Below are 19,694 nucleotides of genomic sequence, written 5' to 3'. Positions count from 1 at the left end.
TGACAAAGCTAGCTGTGATTAAAGTCATTTAGTGATGTTAAAAGGTCTGCCTTGCGTCCGCAGTACGGGCTCCTGGAGGAAATGGTGATATGGTAATATTTCCGTGGCTCTTACTGCCAATCAAGCCTCATTTGGAAGATCTTGTGTCTGGAATAAATAGTACGGGTGCAACGTTTCACTTTCTTTAACAGCCTTAATCCCTTTTCACTAAAAGTGGATGCCTCGTTTGAAGGTTTCTCTTGCTAATGCACCACTCGCCAATACTGACGACCGTGCAGTTCTTATCGATTTCTTAAAAGGAAGAACATCGTCGGGTAACAGAAGATGTCAATATACAAACACTGTTGCTTCAAAGATCAATGTAGGTATTACACTGTGAAGTGATGATCATTACATCAAGCTTCTATAAATTAGGGTGCTCCATCACAGAATGTGACCGTGGGGTTGCAGGTGTTTTTATTTCAGTAAAATTATTATTATTTTCTAGGTACAAAGCTTGTAGCCTGACAATCGCATACAGGTATGATGTATACATTTGAGTGATGCAGTAAGGATAAACATATCTTCATAATTAATTTAAGTGACACATGAAGTCACAGGATAATTTGTCATGTTTTAAAATGTCTTTGCATTCAATGTGGGTTTTTAAAATGCATTTAATGGATGATCTTGAAATGCAGGATTGAATCCCTTAAACAAACTAAAGATACATTCATTCCAAATAAAGGTTCCTGCCAAATATAATGAGGGGGGTTAAAATTATGTGAACGAATTAGGGAATGCATTTTCTTATAATTTCTTTTTTTAGATTCTATCATGAAAATGAATGCTCATATTAGATTGTGTCAGTCAATCGACAAGTTGTTCATACGTTTACTGTCTGTATAGAAGCCCTTTAAGGCGCTAACGTTCAGTCCAGGTCTAAACCTTGTTCAGACCGTGGGATAATGACGCCGGATGTTCACAGACTGAGCGCTGTGTGAACTTGCAGGCTGTGCTTGTTGCTAATGAGTCAGCAGAGAGTGAGATGTATGTGGAGGGTTTCCAGCACCTTGTTGAATCCAGGAAGGCTCTTCTGATTGAAATCAAGGTGTTACTTGGTACTATCTTGCGAGTATGTTGTTCATTTGTCAGTAATTTGAGTATATGACATACGACGGAAGTTGACTTAATAACAGAGCAAAAATATTGAAAGGAGGCTGCTGGTTGCCTTCATCTGGAAATTGCTCCTCGTCGATTGAATAAGCTGCCTGCGTTATCGAGCTCCCATCTGGCTATTGTTTTCAGTTCCATGTCACAAGTTGGCAGAGGCTCCTAATAATATTCACGCCCCTTCCCTCAGTACAACAGATTGCTCATTAAACAAATGAGAATTTCGAGGGTACTCTCAGTGGCGGTTTGCTGTTCTGTGGTCCCAACTCAATATGGTTGTAATTGTTTTTGTAACTTGGAGTGTCTCAGGAGGCCGGGGAGCCCAATGAAGCCATCCGTTATCTCCGGCGTGCAAGAATGTGGAATGACGCTTTTATTATTATTTATTGAAGTCATTTGTTTTATTCTGCGATCAGGTTTAAAAAGGGCTTTGAGTCGGAGCCAACACTACACTCTGGGATCAACTATGCTGTTCTACTCCTGGCAGCCGGACACCAGTTTGACACATCTTTTGAACTTCGCAAAGTGGGTGAGTGGATGCAACACTGGATATCTGTCTTTGCTCTGCAACAGCCCATTACAATCAGTCAGATCTACCCATGGCATGTATTTCAAAAAGGTAGAAAGTTGCTATTTTATGATTTGTATCTGCAGAAAGAGATCTGCAGGTTAAAGCTGCAATATTTTATTATCACTCTACGGAGGGTTTTTAATGTCTTTCAGCTCATAGTTTTCATTTTAAGGATCGCAACTTCACTGTTACGGCTCAGTCTCGACACTCTCATCAACCCGGCTGAAACGAGCTGCTGCCTGTGTTAGCGGACCCGTTGCTATTTACATATTCGGCGGACACATTAGCATACATTTGTAGCTGTGTTCCTGTCTGCCTGACAAATGTCCAGTATTCAATATTGCTTTGATTTGGTCTCCAACAACTAAGGGGGTAAATGTGTGGCTATTGAGTAGCTACCAGCTCAACTATGTTCCATAAACGGTGTTGTTTGTTGCTGGGAAAGGTAGCATAGAATTGTGTTTTTAGAGCTGAAAAATCTGTCTGCTGCAGCTGAACACTGTGCTATGAGAGCTGTGAGAGTGAGCAATGAACTGAAAGACTCTATAAAGCTCCACAGAAGTGAGGGGAACTGCAGAGTTTGATGATAATAATCTGCGTGCATCACTACCTGCAACCTCTGTCCTTATTACACTTAGTCATTTGATCCAGTGTATTGTTAACAATATTGATTATTGCTGCTTTGATGAAGAAAATGTAGATCATACGTATAGTGACTTTCTTCCTGTTGAGCCCTTGTTCTCAATCCCATGGGTCTGCTCTGGAATCTGAGACTCAGAGGAGCTCAGGAATGTGGGAAACAGAGCAAGTAGTCCTGGGAATCAGCCTGCAGCTCCCTAACTTAGCCCCACCCTGAGTCCCTCTGGACCCTGCTCTCCCCCTACACTAATCCCCGTGACCCCCACCTGCCTCTCCAAATGGCTGGTTACTGCAGCAGGAAGTGTAGCAGCAGAAACCAAAACCATTATCACAATTATATATAATCATATACAACAAACATGTTCTGGGCCCTTTCTTACAGTCTCTCCTCAGCTGCCTTGTCCTGTTTCAAGGGGAGTGCTAAAAATGATCTCCCTATTGTATTAAATGCTCTTTCCTGTTTTCCAGGAGTGAAGCTGAGCAGCCTGTTGGGGAAAAAAGGCAGCCTGGACAAGCTGCAGACCTACTGGGACGTGGGCTTCTTCCTGGGCGCCAGCATCCTGGCCTGCGACAACACCAGGGTCATCCAGGCCTCGGAGAAACTCTTCAAACTCAGAGCCCCCATCTGGTGAGAACGCGGATAAGCCGCTCACAGATTAGCATGCAGGAAAAAAACCCCGCATTTTAGACATCCACATCCATCGTCGACGGCGTTGGTGTCATCGTGATCGGAAACTGTAGCTCAGCTTTCCCTTGAAACCACAGTGGCATCTGTGGCCACCGTGCAAGCGTTTGGCAAATATCACGAGGAACTGACTTTGCTCATTCAAACAGCACCTCTCTCTCTCTTTACATGGATTTTGATGAATATATCAGCCTGGTGTGTTTGTGAAGAGTTTACAATGCAAATGATTTGCTCTGTGGAAAGAAATGCTTTTCCTCAACAGAAAACACAGCTTGGAACAGGCAGCTTGACAAGATTACTACTATGAAACAAGTTTTTTTTCTTAGTTAGCCATGGCCAGCACCTTTTTATTAACTTTAAACAAATACAAACTTTAACCTAACCTGCCAGTGTGGAGGTCTTTGTGTGCATTCATGGCAAAATGGGAAAAATAAAGTCCAAAATCAACCTCCTTCAATCCTTGCTGGTCCTCCTTCAACATTTTTATGTGACTGTATCAGTTGTACAACATGTGGAGGAGTACAGTAAACAGTCTGCAGCTCCTTTTTTTTTTGCAGTGCTTAAGAGCCTGCTGTTCTTTGTTTGTGTCTGTGCTGCGAAAACTCTTTAAGTTTCCATTAATGTCATGAAGAAAAATGAGTCCCAGCATGGAAACACAATCATTTGGTATTGTTTGTTTCTGTGATCCTTCTTGATCTATGCTCATGGGTTTAAAAACAATATAATACAAATGCAAGTTATCTGCCAGTAAGTTATATTCTTTGCAGACGTTTTCCTGATGAGAAATGGGATGTCAGTTAAGTTTTCGTGTGACTCTGACATTTGGTTACCTATTTTTCTGGGCTCAGTTAATTATTGTTTTTTTCTTTTTTTCTCTCTCTGTTTGGTTTCAGGTATCTGTGCTCACTGGTGGAGACCATCTTGATCTACCAACAGTTTAAGAAACCCGGCGTGGAGCAGCCGGCCCCCAAGCAGGAGCTGGTGGACTTCTGGATGGACTTTCTGGTGGAGGCCACCAAGAAAGACGTCTCCTCTGTCCGATTTCCTGTAGGTGACTCCGGCTCAAATGCAGCTCTCACAAAGTGTGTCTCAGATTTACTGGACAGATCTCTGCTTTAATATTCATATTAAAGCAAGCAAACAAAAAAAGACTGTGCATGCTCAGCGAACTTTAATTGGTTTAAATAAAGGGAATCATACAACACATGTATCTCTTTTCCAGGTGTTGATATTAGAGCCCACCAAAGTGTACCAGCCTTCATATTTGTCCATAAACAAAGACGTGGATGACAATACGGTGTCTATCTGGCATGTTGCTCCTGATGACAAGGTGGGTGTCCAACATTAAAATCATCCAGCAACTCTGACAGTCAGATTTTAGCAAATTTTTTGGGGGCAAATATACATGAAAGCGGATATAAAAAGGCTATGAAAGTTGAATTATTATCATAACGCCCACAGAAAATGCTTGTTTCTGATTGGCTGGCATGCATTGCTTCACCTCATCCATGCTCTGTATCATGCTGAAAGTAACCATAGAAACAATACTGATGCATTATATAATTGCTTAAACTAATTAATGGGTTCATCAAATATACTCATCACGTTTGCCAACAGAAGTTAACAGATGGATGATGTTTTGTTATCGCTGCGATAATGGGCTCTTGTTTGTTATCATGAAGACCTTTGCGTCTGCTTATTGATTGATTTTCTCATATTGTCGTACATTATTACTTACCTACACGGCAGCACATAAATAAAAGCGGTTGCTCATCATAAATTTATCCTGTTCAAAGTGCTACATCAACTACACTGACTTCATGTTTTCATTTTATGCATGCGCTGTAGCCAATGTAATAATAAAATACTAATGTCTATTGTATTACTCTAAGGGGAGTCAACATATTTTAGATAATGATACTACTCTAATGCTGAAATCAATCTGTTACGATCAGTCGGCGTATTGATTGATATAACCTCTCACAGGAGCTGATGTTGTTTGTTTTGATCTCTCCTAAAGCAAAAGGGGATCCACGAGTGGAACTTCAGCGCCACATCAGTACGAGGTGTCAGGTCAGTGTCCGCTGCCTTTAATGACACACTCGTATTACAGCGGAGTGATGGGGCAACGACCTCACGCCTGTCTCCAGAGGGGGATTGGTTTAGATTTAGGTTGGAGGAAAAGTGTTTGGCTCCACTACGTATCCAAAAGTTACCAGACAAATGTATTGAATAATTCCTGCTGTTGTGAGGGATTTCACGATTCTTTTAAACCTTATACCGCCATTGTGTTTGTGTTGTGTTTTCTCATCTCTCAAGTGTGTCAACATTAGCATGTATCAATTGCAAAAATATATTTTTCTCAAGAGAGACATGGCCAAGAAGGTGGCAGCTGTGAGGTCGTACTTTGAGCTAACGTTTACCATTTCAGTTTACTGTGTTAGCATACTAATTGCTAATCGGTGCTAAACAGAAAGTACAGAAGAGGCTGATGATAATATCTGTGTTTTAGCAAGTATTTGGTCGTAAAAGAAAGTAAGACTTTGACCAAATAGTGGCACGAGATTCAAATTAAGGGATCGCCAAAGTTATTGCAATGAATCCTCTGGGAACCATGAATGTCTGTACCAAATGTTTAAATGTTCTGACAATACAACGAATAGTTATTGAGATATGTTGGTATGGACCAAAGTGGGGGATCAACAACATGGCTACAAACATTCCAACTAAAGTCCAACTCAAGTAATTGTTTTCATTAAAGGGACAGTGTCGGGAATTTGGTTGCATCTAGTGGTGAGGTTGCAGATTGCAACCAACTGAACAGCCCTCCGCTCACTCCTCTCTTCCCAAGACTGCGGTAACGTGAGCGAATGGGTGCAAAACCTCGGCCAGAGGCCATCCTTACTAAAACAACAATAGTATAGGAGCAACAGAAGTCAGATGGCGGATGGCTGAACCACGGTTTTGCACTCTGTGGCTCACATTACCGCAGTTTCACAAGCATGTCAGAGAGCTGCAGGTAACATAATAACGCTAAAGGCTCTCTTTAGAGCCAGTGTGTAGTTCTTAGTTTTAGCTGATTGTACACTAATATTAATAAACATAATTATAAATGTCATTCCATCCATTTCTGCTAATGGATTAGCTACATACTGGCCCTTTAATGTGGAACTAATGATGTCTCTATGATGTCTATGCTCTATGCCAGGGGTGGCCAACCCGCGGCTCCCGAGCCGCATGCGGCTCTTTGCCCGGTTTCATGCGGCTCTTACGTTCATATCGAAGTTTGTATTTGTGTTTTTTTAATGTGCGTGTTCGCTTCGCTTGAGTTAAATACGGTATTTTCGTCAAACGCGCATGTGCGGCCACAGATTACGTTCCTCGTCGACCCATTTAACGCAGAGACGGACTGTTTGAAAGCCCCGATAGTCACAGATGAGGATGCGGCTGAGTTGGAGATGATCGATCTTTGTGAGGAGGACCAACTCAACCTGCTTTAAGGGACGGGACCATTGAGTTCTGGAAAAGTGTGCCAATGAAAAAATACCCCAATGTCAAACGGGCTGCGCCTAAGATACTGTCAATGTTTGGGTCAACATACGTCTGCGAGTCTGTGTTTTCTACCCTGAAACACGTGAAATCAAAGCATCGATCTGTTCTGACTGACACCCATGTGAAAGAATTGCTTCGAGTGGCAACAACGGAATACAAGCCAGATTTGAAGAGGATTGTTCAAGGCAAGGAATGCCAGAAGTCCCACTAAGTAACATGCATAGTAAAAGAAAAACACTATTGTAAATTATTATATTTTTGTTTGTGGACTTGGTTGAACTGAGAGTTTGTCTGTGTGAGACAGTGCACACAATGTTCATTGTTGAAAATGACTGGCCTGTGGTCAGGAGTCAATTTCTGTCATTATCATGTTGGTGTGTGACATTTACAATAAATCTGGCTGAGCAAAGGTATGTGTGTGTGTGAGGAAGGGATAGGGTGATGTTCATGTGTGCCCATGTGTATGATGTGGCTCTTTGCAGTAACACAGTAAAAAATGTGGCTCTTGGTCTCTGACTGGTTGGCCACCCCTGCTCTATGCTCATACTACTTGTTTGAATATAGAACTAACATTGATATGAATATTTATATCTTTATCAGTATGTATAGTATACCAAATTAAAATAAGTGTTGAATGCTAGATTTAACAATAGAAAAAAGATAATACAAACTATTCTATTCTATTCTATTGCTAACTGTAACTATGTAAAGATCGAGGTTAGGGCCTAACGTGTATGTGCAGAGTTATCTAAGCATGCACAAGATGTTGTAACAAGCATTTTACTAATCGTATGCAATGTGCAGATTTGAGTGCTCCATTAATAACACAGACAGTCTATCATGGACAGTTTTCATGATGTCTCTCTCTCTCTGCGTCTCCTTCTCCACGGTCCTCAAAGGAATTCAGTGTCAGATCAGTGGAGGGCTGTGCTCACATGTTGCTAGGGAACGACTCATTCTCTGTGCCCACTCAGCCTGCAGACAGTCAGCAGGACACAATAGCTCTGTGCGCAGCAATACGACCGCACACACACACACACACACACAGTCTCTTCGTAGTCCGAATAGGCAGCTCTGGCCTTGGCAGACGTACTAAGAATTAGACAAGGTGCAGAAATTCTGCATCATTTTATTGGACAATTTGCAAAGCGAGTTTTGTGTTTGTTCTGGATGTTGTCCAGAAACAAACTCTCAAACTCATAACACTGCATATTTACTGAGTCTATCAGTGCGTTGTATTGTTATTACATCCTGCATTCGTCACAAGTACTGGGGTTTATATTTTGATAGACTGACCATCCACATGTAGTGACAAACAATCTTTTATTTCATAGCCAGAGATTTTATGGCTGATGTCATGAGTCCAGTGAAAGGCTTCATTCATTCTCTGAGTCATATCTGCTCTCATGGTACAGTCGTCGAACTAACTGTGATCCGTCTCTCCTCAGCATCTCCAAGTTTGACGAGCGCAGTGCCTTCCTCTACGTGCTCCACAATGCAGAGGACTTCCAGATCTACTTCTGTACAGAGATGCACTGTAAAAGGTCTGTTCTCCATCTTTCTCTGTTTGTTTGACATCATTAAGCTCATGCAGGTTGTGCTTCAAACAGTCAGCAGACTATCAGTCGTGTTAACACTATAAATCTTTATTTGATGTGATGAAATTGATTTAACGACCTTCCTCTTTTAATGTCCCCAATTTATTGATTATGACGCTTAATCTGAAAAGAGGCGTTCAAATGTACAGAAGAAGTCCTTTGTGTTTCTTTCAACAAGACATAAGAGTCTACAGCCTTGCTGTGTTGTACCTGTGCAAAGTGGTGCTTTGAGCTGAATGTTCAAATATACTGTAAGTCAGATTTCACTGTAGCCCTTTCTAGTAATGCAGTCTTAATTGAATGGCTTTATTGATGGTTAAGCTTTATTAATCAGTTATAAGCCATTTATTAGAACAACCTTTGGGTTGCCAGGTTGTGAAAAATCTCTATGGCTACTTATCTTCAGGAAAATAACCGCAGAGGATCAGGACCAAAATACAGGACTGTCTCAGAAAATTAGAATATTGTGATAAAGTTCTTTATTTTGTGTAATGCAATTAAAAAAACAAAAATGTCATGCATTCTGGATTCATTACAAATCAACTGAAATATTGCAAGCCTTTTATTCTTTTAATATTGCTGATTATGGCTTACAGCTTAAGAAAACTCAAATATCCTATCTCTAAATATTAGAATATCATGAAAAAGTATACTAGTAGGGTATTCAACTAATCACTTGAATCGTCTAATTAACTCGAAACACCTGCAAGGGTTTCCTGAGCTTTGAAAAACACTCAGCTTGGTTCAGTAAACTAAATCACACGTATGGGGATTATCACAATATTCTAATTTTCTGAGACAGTCCTGTACATTTGTCAACAACGTATTAAGCATTTAGGCACAATGAGTATGAATTTCCTGAAGAACAAAAACAATGTATAGACTATAATAAATAACAGATTTCTTAATGTTCACATTTAAATACTAATTTATAAATTCATAGCACTGAAATATTTTACTTGATCACATAAATTAAAATAGATGGTTTTCAATTTCCAGTATATAGATTATTTTAAGGGTTCACCATCTCAGATGTATCAAGGTCAATGCGGATGTAAACAACAACCTGCTCTAACTTTTACTTCTACTCACAAGAAACACAATTTTAGTCCTTAAAACTCTATGACGAAAACCTTTTTAAGCCGTCATAGAACCAGATTTTTCTGATATATTTGTCATCATAAAGATTTCTATTAGTCTACGAAGACTCTGAACTCTTTCCCACTGCAGTGAGTTAAGCTCTTCTCCACTTGTAACCATCCCAACAGCGCGTTCAGGCGCTCCTGTCAGCTCTAAACTCAGGTGGGAAGTATCGCGCCTCCGCGTCGCCACAAGCGCACCTTGTTTCATTTCGACACCATCGTGTTCCTCGCTAGCTGCTCGGTGAAGCACTGAGTGTTCAGACTTGCGACTCTCACATCAGAGGCTCCCGAGCACTTCCAGTGCCATTATGTGGCGTGTGAGAGTCAGTGAGTCATGCCGGCTGTTGTTGTGATGCTACACTCCTTTTAATTCTGAGGAGGAAGCAGTGACGGTGGGAAGGGAGGGGTGAGGAGAGGGAGGAGGGAAGAAATAGGTGGTGAAGAAAGGAAGAGATCGTGTCAGATTGTGCATGTGCATGACTGGCATGTGCGCATGCATGAGCACACGTGTGTCACAGAACACCAGCAGGCCTGCCGTGTGTGACAGCATGACGAGACAACGTGCTAATGAACAGCTTGTGTTCAGTGAGAGCGGCAGAGGTCATATGTATGTATCTGTGTGGGAGGTGTGCATGCAAACATACTGTAACCCTTTGTGGATAAGAGCACCAGCAACAGTAAATACTGCCACTTAATCACAATATGTACTGACTGAATGTCAAGACAACATGTGCAAATTCTACAATAAACAGAGAAGTGTTGTTCAAGAACGTGAACACTATGAATCCTACAGCTTTTCACCTGGTATCGCTACAACCACACAGTCAAACACGATTATAGCTCAAAATCAGGACTCATTTACTAGTTTATTTAGAATCGAGTGTCTAAATAGACTCCACTGTTTATTTCTATGTTGTGTTTGATTTCTGTTTTTGGATTAACGAGGCTTTTCTTTGGCAGATTCTGCGATCTGGTCAACAGCATAGCAGAGGAGGCCTGGAAAGGTCCAGAGGAGGGAGACTGTGACAGCGACGCCTTAGAGGTGAGAGGACTGAAGACTAGATTCACTTCTATGTTGGCTCAGATAGTAGCCCCATAAACTGTGATTGTATTTATATAAATATGTATTTTTGTAGCTATAAAGTGCATCAAAAAAGTCCTTCCTATAGTTTACTTACTGGTGCACCTGCACTAGAGCCAGCAGTACATTTCAAACAAATATGATTTTTGGCCCACAGTTCCTTTTTTATGTCCATATATTTAATGTAATGAAGCCTTAAACGAAGAGGCAGTAAAACCTCATACACAACAAAGCTTCAACAAAAATACATACTTATACAGTACTTTTCACTGCATGTGTGCCATGAAATGATTTACCCATTTGTTTTTGTACATTGTTTTTTTACATCCTGTTGTGCGTCTGCAGAGCACTTTGCCTACTGTTTAAATGTCACAGGAAATATGATGTGATTGTGGTGTTTCCATCAAAAAGAATTGAATTGCTGACTGATGGACAAAATTCATTGACCACAAAACCGTCTTTGACGGCTAATTAGCTCCTTTTCAGTGCCAGCTAACCGGCTATTTGTCATGCTGCCATCGAAAGACAAAGAAACGAAGAATTTCAATAATGTATTTCCCACGCTTTTCATAACATAATGTCTTAACAATATTCTGTTTTAAGCTTGTATGAACTCAGGATTTGAATCTAGCTTTTTTTAATTCAGTTCATCACAATTTGCATTATAATAACTGGATTGCAGCTGCAGACCCAGAGAACATGAACAGTAACCTGCTGGGATAAGGCCTGGATGTTGCATGTGTGCTTTGTATGCTTTGACAGTACAGAGCAGGCACCTGCCTCTGGAAAAGAAAAGCTAATTACCTCATCATGCTGCCGCACCCTTTTTTTGACTACCTGGCTTGGCACAGATCAAATGTCTAACAGGTTTCGCTCAGGAACTCGTTTTATATCTGTGTTTGATGCAACATAAGCATCTCTGAGCTGCAATCCACTGTTGGTTTGTCTCCAGCCTTACTGAATTGTGGGATACTTTGAGTCCACTATATATAGGGTATGATAATTCTCACTATACATTTGGACAACACTGCAAAATGGTGAACTCACTATAAAGTTCACTATATAGTGAGTGATTTCAGACACAGCTGATAAGGTAACTCTACTACAGGCACAGTGATGAGGAATGATCCGGTCTTTATAGTGACTGTTGCATGTTTGTCGCCCTCGTCTCCGCAGTACGACTACGAGTACGATGAGCATGGAGAGAGGGTGGTTCTGGGAAAAGGCACATTTGGTGTGGTGTACGCCGGCCGAGACCTCAGCAACCAGGTTCGACTGGCCATCAAAGAAATACCAGAGAGAGACAGCAGGTGAGAGTCTGGCCAGGAATTTCTCTGGGAAAGGTCTTCATGTTCTCTTGTCTTTGTTCTCTGAAGGTTTCACACTCTTGTTACCACAGAATGATAATATTTGTAAGGACTCTGTGACATTCCAGTGACATAATGTAATTGCTCTCATGTCCAGTATGTATAGTCATGTGATTTTACTTACAGGTACAAGCACAATTTTTTTGCTTCGATAGTAGTCAGTCAGTCTTTTAGTAAGACTTTACAAGGATATTCGTGGTCCCCTGAGGACAAATTTGAATGTTTACTGTCTCTGTAATCCTTCATCTAACACCAAAAATAGGTCAAAGTTTTCCCCCAATCAGTGTTTTGGTCCATGACAAGTTATCTATTGTGTTTAACAAACATGTTCCTTCTTCATAAGATACATTCTTCAAATCCTGAATTGTTTACATCTCTGTTTGATAGCACATGGCAGCTACGGATGGTTATGTAATGTGAAACCAGTGGCAGAAATATGTATTGCGTCACCCACATGCTGGAGTCTAAACAACATGGGGACTCTCTACTGCAAACATTGTTTCATGGTGCTACTAGTCATCTAAACTACTCTGGGTACCTTTTTAAGTTATCTGTAAATATTCAAGGTCCCCAGAGGATGGATCCTCGTATTTTTGGTGACTCACAGACCAAAATGTCATATTTGCACACAAGCTGTTTCCTAATCTAAGTAGCAGATTGACATGGAATTCATGTTCAGAAGAGGATAAACTAAGAATGCTAATTTAGAAGTTTTTATCTCTTTTTAACCGAACATTAATTGTTAACAGACTAAAACGCACCTTTTAGAATGGACATTTGTTTGTTACACATTAGAGAAATTACCAACACAACAAATGTTCCCTTTTTCACGTTAGCAGACCGTTTGTGAACTGCTTTTTATTCAGAAATTGCAATATGTCGACATGCGTGGGGCTAGTCTGTTGACTATAACCCGCAGTCAATAGCAAGCTCCGGGAAGCACGTCAAGAGGATTCATATCCAGTGAGGGGGAGTTGTCTCTCATATAAGAGTCCACCTTATAGCCTATTCTTCTTTAACTATGCAACTTTTTAACATTTTTAAGAATGTAGAATTTTAATTATATATATATTTTTTAACTCTTTTTTTAAAATTATGTTTATCTGATTAATCAGTCAACATTCTTCTTGTCTGCTAAAGGTGAAATGGTTAGTCAACATCCTGACGATAAGCTCTCAGGACATACTTGTATTTAATATCCTCTGCAGAGATTAAATTACAGCGTTTATGTAAACAGGTGTCTGAGTTGTTATTAATGCCTCTTTTCAGCTCTGCTGTTAAGCATTATTAATAACCAACTGAGAGTGTGACGTGCAGATCAGCAGTGTCCCTGGTGGTTTCCGGCTTTCAGCGTTCTGGTATCCACTTGAGTGGCTGGTTAGTGCGGCGCTGTGGAGGCAAACTCCCAATGTCTCTGCTTAAAGCGCCCGTCTACTCGTAGCTCTATACTCATCTCGAACTCTCTCATACTGGATGATTGCACTGCCACACTTTGTTCCACTAATCACTTCAGCAAGTCAGCAGGGCGCTCTGCTGCAAAGAATGTGGAGGATTTTGTAAATAATTCAGAAGTGGATTGAAATCTCAAGACAGGCAGAGAGAGAGAGAGAGAGAGAGAGAGAGAGAGAGAGAGGGTGTGATTCATGCAGAGAGCAGAATATGAAAAGAAATTGCTGGTAGGCATGTTTTCAGTGTACAGAGATTCCTTTTGTTCTGGTTAGATATCAGGATCACAGTTTTTCAGGTTTATTCTTTTGGCCTTTGGCATCTGAGCTTCATCCGTCCTGTTTACCCATCACCTCAAGGAAAAGACACAGAGACAGCGACATCTCAATAAGTCTTCTTTCTCTACTGGGTAATGCACACTAAGACCATCAATCAACTTGTCAGGTTAAGATAGTTAAGGATTTTTTTTCATCTAGGTTACTGCTGAAACAATCAGTCGATCAACAGAACAATGTACCTGCAACAATTTAGATCATTAAATGATCATTTCAGTCATTGTATAAGCACAAAAAAACACCAGGGACCTTTGGAACAAGGCCGTTCGATTTAATCTTGAAAGTATCTAGTTATTGATCGATCATGAAAATATTTTTGTTTTCAGTGGGGTGTTGTTGTTTTAGCCATTAAAGTTAAATACTTAATCATATCTTTTTTGTAATGGTTATGCAAAAGCAAATTTGTAATCTAAATAAAGTCATGTAATTTCAGTACTTTTCACATTTTAATTTTGAGGGGTATAATGTCACTTCAGTAACTTCACTATACACTAAAATGCGTGGAACAATTATTGAATGAAATTAGATTTTTTAATACATCTTCGACTGAAACTGTGACCTTTGAACTTCAACCAACAGGAAACCTCCAAAATCCCACAAAAGGGGAGATGAAGAACTGCTAACACCTGTACCTGTAGGCACAAAATATAGAAAGAAAAAGAATACTGTTTATTTTTGAGTGTTCAGTAAACTCTACAGTATTGAACCATTTTTAGTGTGAATTAGCATTTCATCCACTACTTTTCCAACCACAAACGCAACACTGTAACGTCATGTTTTTTTAAATACAGGTACTCTCAGCCGCTCCACGAGGAGATCGCTCTTCACAAGCACTTAAAGCACAAGAACATCGTCCAGTACCTCGGATCCATCAGCGAGAACGGCTTCATAAAGATCTTCATGGAGCAGGTGCCTGGAGGTGAGACCAGCTGTTTCTGTTATGTTCTCATAAAGAGGAACTGAAAGATGGAATAGTTTCAAGCAAGAGATGCACACTATTTTAAATAAGTTTCAGAGAAAATAACTGAAAGCATGAAATGAAATGACAGGATGCTCATCAAGCTGCATATTCTCAAGTATCATGTTAAAGAAATTCTTCAAGTTATTCTGTTATTGCTTATCTTTTATTTGTTTTTCTTTTATTCTCTATTCTTACCTGAATAATGATAGATTTTACCAAAAAGAATACATGTGCACTGAACTAAATTGTCTGAGAACAGATTTCCACAGTTCCAAAAAGGTCCAGCAACAACCTGAAAATGACCTGAAACATCTTACGAAACATTTTTTATCCAAAAGAACAACATTTACACTCATCACTAAAAGAGTTTCATAAATAAATGCATTGAAAGTGGAGTTTGTACGCGATTTAACAGAAGAATTGAGGGAGGAAAAATACACAACGCTCTGAATTGCAGACTTATCAGAACTGTTGTGCTGATCACAGGTCAGAATGGGTGTGTTGATCATTGTTGCTCTTTGTCCCGTGGCCTCCAGGGAGTCTGTCGGCACTGCTGAGGTCCAAGTGGGGCCCTCTGAAAAACAACGAGCACACCATCGGTTTCTACACGCGGCAGATCTTGGAGGGACTCAAATACCTGCACGACAACCAGATAGCACACAGAGACATCAAGGTGACCAAACAGAAGAAGACACTATTGTACAATTAATATATTTATTAGTTTATCATCTTTGGCTTCTTGCAGGCACAAAGGAATCATTTAGAAAATTAAGAAAAACATAGTTGTTTACATTTTGCGAGGTTGGTGACCGAGGCTGCATGTCGAGGCTTCTTTTAGGAATGGTTAGTTAGTTAGTTAGTTAGTTAGTTAGTTAGTTAGTTAGTTAGTTAGTTAGTTAGTTAGTTAGTTAAGGAGAATATAGTGCACCACCTACCGAAACCTGAGCTTTGTCAACAAGAAATCCAGAGGGAAAGAAAGATGAAAGATGAGAGATGCGCTCTCCAGATGCCACACTGTTTGATTGACAGGTTTTGGCTCTGCAATAACATCAGAGAATTTAGCAAAAACAGAAGAAGAACAGACTGCACTGCAACTGTAGGCGTTTTTGGACCGGGGGAACTTTCTCATAGTTCTAAGAACCCACATTTTTATATATATGAAAAAAAGAAAGTTAGCCGCGTAAACACCGAACATCACAAAACACAAACAACAGCTCGTCACAGAAAGAATGGAAGAAAACGCAGACAAATAGGCCGACGGTGAAGTCTAGAAGTTAACTCTTTCATGAGCGAGCTAACTCAGTAGCACAACAAACGCTAACCCAGTAACATTGGCACACGGAGTGAGCCACAAAACAAAAGTGTAACAGGTGCTTTCATGACGGATGAATTTGCTTGTGTTCGTATGATTGTGGCTTTTTACAGAGTCGTTTATTTATGCTACTTTTAAAAAAAAAAGCTAGGAGAGCTTTCCACCTCATCTGCAGCTGGAAATGTGCGCACTTCAGCGAATGCAAACAGAAAAATAAAGTAGTACACGGAGCTCCCTAGTGGGCAGTTCCTCTCAGGGAATCCCCAGAACTGTTTGGTCTGAAAAGGCCTAATGACGTTGAAAGTAAACTGATTTAAAATGTGTACTTGTTAAACCCTTCACTGTTTGTTTGTGCTCTGTAAACTCGTTCCCTGTGACTGTCCTGGGAACGCTACATTTGCTTTGGTGTGAATGCATTCCAGGAGCTTCCCAGCTGCTCGCAGCATTTTTGCACTTTCTTTCGACCTCTTCAACTACAACAGTTATCCTGACATCCCTTTTTGTTTCTTATGTAAAAAACCCCTCGCTGTTTTATCTCAGTTATGACAAAGCAACACTGATAACCATCACATACAGTGATTAAGGTCAGCAGCCTCTTCCCCCATGCGTCCACCTGGTTCAACAACACGGTCATATAAGCGTCATTAGCGTCCCGTAAATGTTAATCACTCTGTTTTGACTGGGATGTCGCCCTCCTCCACCCACGCAGGCCTGTTCCTTGTAACCTGCTCTTTGTCACTTTCAAGGATTTGCAATCAGCACCTCACATAATCTCGATGGCATCATGGGATTTCAGGGAGGCGAATGGCTGCATCTGTTCTCACGGATGTCTTTTTCAATCCGCAGGGCGACAATGTTCTCATCAACACCTACAGCGGCGTTCTGAAGATATCGGATTTTGGCACATCCAAGAGGTTGGCTGGGATCAACCCCTGCACTGAGACTTTCACAGGTACGCTCTGACCCCATTTACCTCCCTTACTAAACCCTCGAGAATGTCTTAAGATGTCTCTTCTCCAATAAAACCCCATTTTCTTGAACCAACAAGGAACAGTTTGCTCAGTTAGTGGCCACAAATAACACTGAGCAGTGAGGTAACCCCACACCGCTAATACTTGTCTTTCAGAGAAGTAATCCAGTCTCAGCTCTTTGACCAGTAAGTGATATCACTGAGAATACCTGGCTGTTGCTGTTCACTTTGGCACAAGTCTGCGGTCAGGCCGGGCAGGTTTCTGCCCGTGTGATGTCGACACCACGGCGGCCAATTGCGGCTCAGTTTAACCTCTTAGATAAGACCATCTGGCAGCTGATTGGAACAGACAGGGACTTGCCCTGAACGGTGGAGCGCTTTCAGGAAACCGGGCTACTCCTTTTTATAAACCAGGTCGGCTATAAATGCGTCCCCGCCTGTTTTTAGCTCAGTACACGAGCTTCTAAAAGCAGCAAACATTGCCCAGCAGGCTATTATTAGAACAAAAGAGTCCTTTCAGTGGGGAGCCGAAAATGTTACTTTGGACTGAGCTGTGATTAACTGACGACACAGAGAGAGGCCCTTTGCTGTTGCTCATAGACCATAAGCCCTGGTTAAAAGCTCATGTCACTTGATTGGTCATTTGCATGAATTGAGTCATCACCTCAGGACAGAGGCAACTTCTAATTAGATTTAATGCAAGCTATTTTTGGCACTTACATCAGGGTCGGTCATTTGCTGTTGAGGTCACCTTCACCACTTTTATGTATGAAACATGTTGTGGCCTTGAAAATGTATTCCAAGACACTATCCTGAGCAGTTTACTGCAATGCCTATTTGATCTTTAGTTTTATACATGGAGATGTTAAAATGCAAACAAAGAGGAGCAGACAGTTTGACGCACTGTTGCTTCTGCTGTTGACACTTGTGGACTCGTATGCATGACGTCAACATTAGTTTGCTCTTCCTGCACATTGCTGAAAAGGTCACAGTCTGTGATTTATTCCATTATTTACTTATTTGTTAGTTCCATTTGTCGGTTATTTGATCAAAAGCAGCAGCAAGGTCAGAATTTGATCATATAAATCATAAGAGTCATAACAGATGACACCTAAACACTTACTCACTTTCTTGTTGAGAGTTAAATGAGATGATAGTTCCTCTCGGAAGTTTGTCTGCTAATTACGAAGCTGCAGCCAGTTGCTTTATTTAGCAAAGAGTCTGGCTGATTGCAGTTTCAAGGAATACTTTGACATTTTGGGTAATACGATTATGTGCTTGATTGCCGAGAGATAGAAGAAAAGATCAATATCACTCTTTTTTTTTTTTTTGTCCAGCTAGTACCAACAGGGTGCCGGGAGGCTATTAGCTTAGCTTAGAGAGATTTTTAAAATCCGTACCGAGACTGAAGTATGAAATCGTCAATTCGTCACCTCTTACAAAGGGTTATGAACTGCTTCTTAGCCAAGAGCAGTTGTCAGGAACCGGAATCGGCTCAGTGACCGGAGCCTCAGCAAGAAAGTAAATCAATATTTTTCAAAAATGGTGAACTGTTACTTTAAGGACAAGCTTAAAGCATGAGAGATCGGAAAGTGCCAACAATGAATTAATAAAACCAACACATCAAGCAAATAATTATAAAATGTATTTTTAGCCATCCCCTGCTCAAACTCTGACACCCCACTAAGCATATACACCATGACTGAGAAGTATTAATAACGTCCTAATATCTATGTGTTTTCTGCTTGTTTGTCCAGGCACACTGCAGTACATGGCTCCGGAAATCATTGACACGGGTCCTCGAGGATATGGCAAGCCAGCAGACATCTGGTCTCTGGGCTGCACCATCATAGAGATGGCAACTGGCAAACCACCTTTCTATGAACTGGGAGAGCCGCAGGCTGCAATGTTCAAGGTGAGAGACGGTGCCGAAACAAAACCCATCATCCCACCGGGCAATGTGTTTTAATTTTAGCCAACGCTTTGAAGAAGGCTGCTGAACATCTGTTTCTGTAGCGACATCTTCCATAAGCTGCCCATGAAGCTGATAATTGCTCCCCTGATAAACATCGTATATATATACCAGTTTGTTCATGTTAAATACGACTGTGATCAAATTACATTTTTAGTGATTTAAAGGAGAGACGACAAATGAGCTGTTGTGCAAGTCTTCTTCTACCAGCCTGGGCCTTTTTTTAAAGCCCCCTGTGTTTAGTTCATTAATTACTGAATGCTCACTAAGAAAAGTGACTTTCTCTCTGCAAAATCCATTAGAAAAACACCATCTAGTGAAATAATCAACATGTGTGGGGTCTGCACTTCTCAGTTCCTCTTTATATGGAAACAAAAACCAGTGAGTCAGCCGTTTGTGCACCTGCATTGTGTTGCCACCTGCGTGCTTGTTACGTGACCCAGCTCAGTAGAAACCCCAAATATTGTCTTATGTGCGAACATTTGTTTGAACACAAACAAACACGTGTAGCTCATTGAGAGGAACAATCACACGCTCCCGCATGTTTTTTCCCCAGTTTCTGTGTGCACTTGTCTTTGTTTGAAACCTTTTTACTTGCTCAACTTACCGCGTGTATTTGCTCTGGATGGAAATGTAAAGCGCTCCAGACTAATGAAATATTGTTCTCAGCCATGTGGAGGCCATTAACGTAACCGTAAGGATGTTTAAGGGGTTGTCTGGAACGCATTACAGCACTCCCGTCGAAGCTGTGAATCATGGGATTTTCCATAAGATGTGATTTAATTAAAGGGCTGTGAAGTTGAACAAAGGAGGGGTGTGTTGCTCTGCTGAATACACCTCATAGTACGACAACACAACATTAAAGCAGAAGCTGAGATCACGTCACATTTTCTGGACACGGATCAGAGGAC

General features: G+C 40.9%; 1 protein-coding gene across 1 annotated transcript in view; it reads left to right on the top strand.

Annotated features, from left to right (window-relative positions):
- map3k5 (mitogen-activated protein kinase kinase kinase 5) overlaps positions 1-19,694 on the top strand; it is a 65,122-nt gene that overhangs the window by 35,841 nt on the left and 9,587 nt on the right. The window contains exons 8-19 of the mRNA XM_079180964.1: positions 1,569-1,681; positions 2,831-2,990; positions 3,941-4,094; positions 4,270-4,377; positions 5,068-5,120; positions 8,048-8,143; positions 10,300-10,381; positions 11,597-11,730; positions 14,360-14,487; positions 15,066-15,202; positions 16,688-16,793; positions 18,569-18,726. Of these exons, the coding sequence (XP_079037090.1) occupies positions 1,569-1,681; positions 2,831-2,990; positions 3,941-4,094; positions 4,270-4,377; positions 5,068-5,120; positions 8,048-8,143; positions 10,300-10,381; positions 11,597-11,730; positions 14,360-14,487; positions 15,066-15,202; positions 16,688-16,793; positions 18,569-18,726 (1,429 nt within the window). The remainder of the gene's footprint in view (positions 1-1,568; positions 1,682-2,830; positions 2,991-3,940; positions 4,095-4,269; positions 4,378-5,067; positions 5,121-8,047; positions 8,144-10,299; positions 10,382-11,596; positions 11,731-14,359; positions 14,488-15,065; positions 15,203-16,687; positions 16,794-18,568; positions 18,727-19,694) is intronic.

Source organism: Pholis gunnellus (genome assembly GCF_910591455.1).
Source record: "Pholis gunnellus genome assembly, chromosome: 19".
Taxonomy (NCBI): Eukaryota; Metazoa; Chordata; class Actinopteri; order Perciformes; family Pholidae; genus Pholis; species Pholis gunnellus.
Note: the sequence above shows the minus strand (reverse complement) of the source record. Positions and strands in the feature narration are given on the sequence as shown.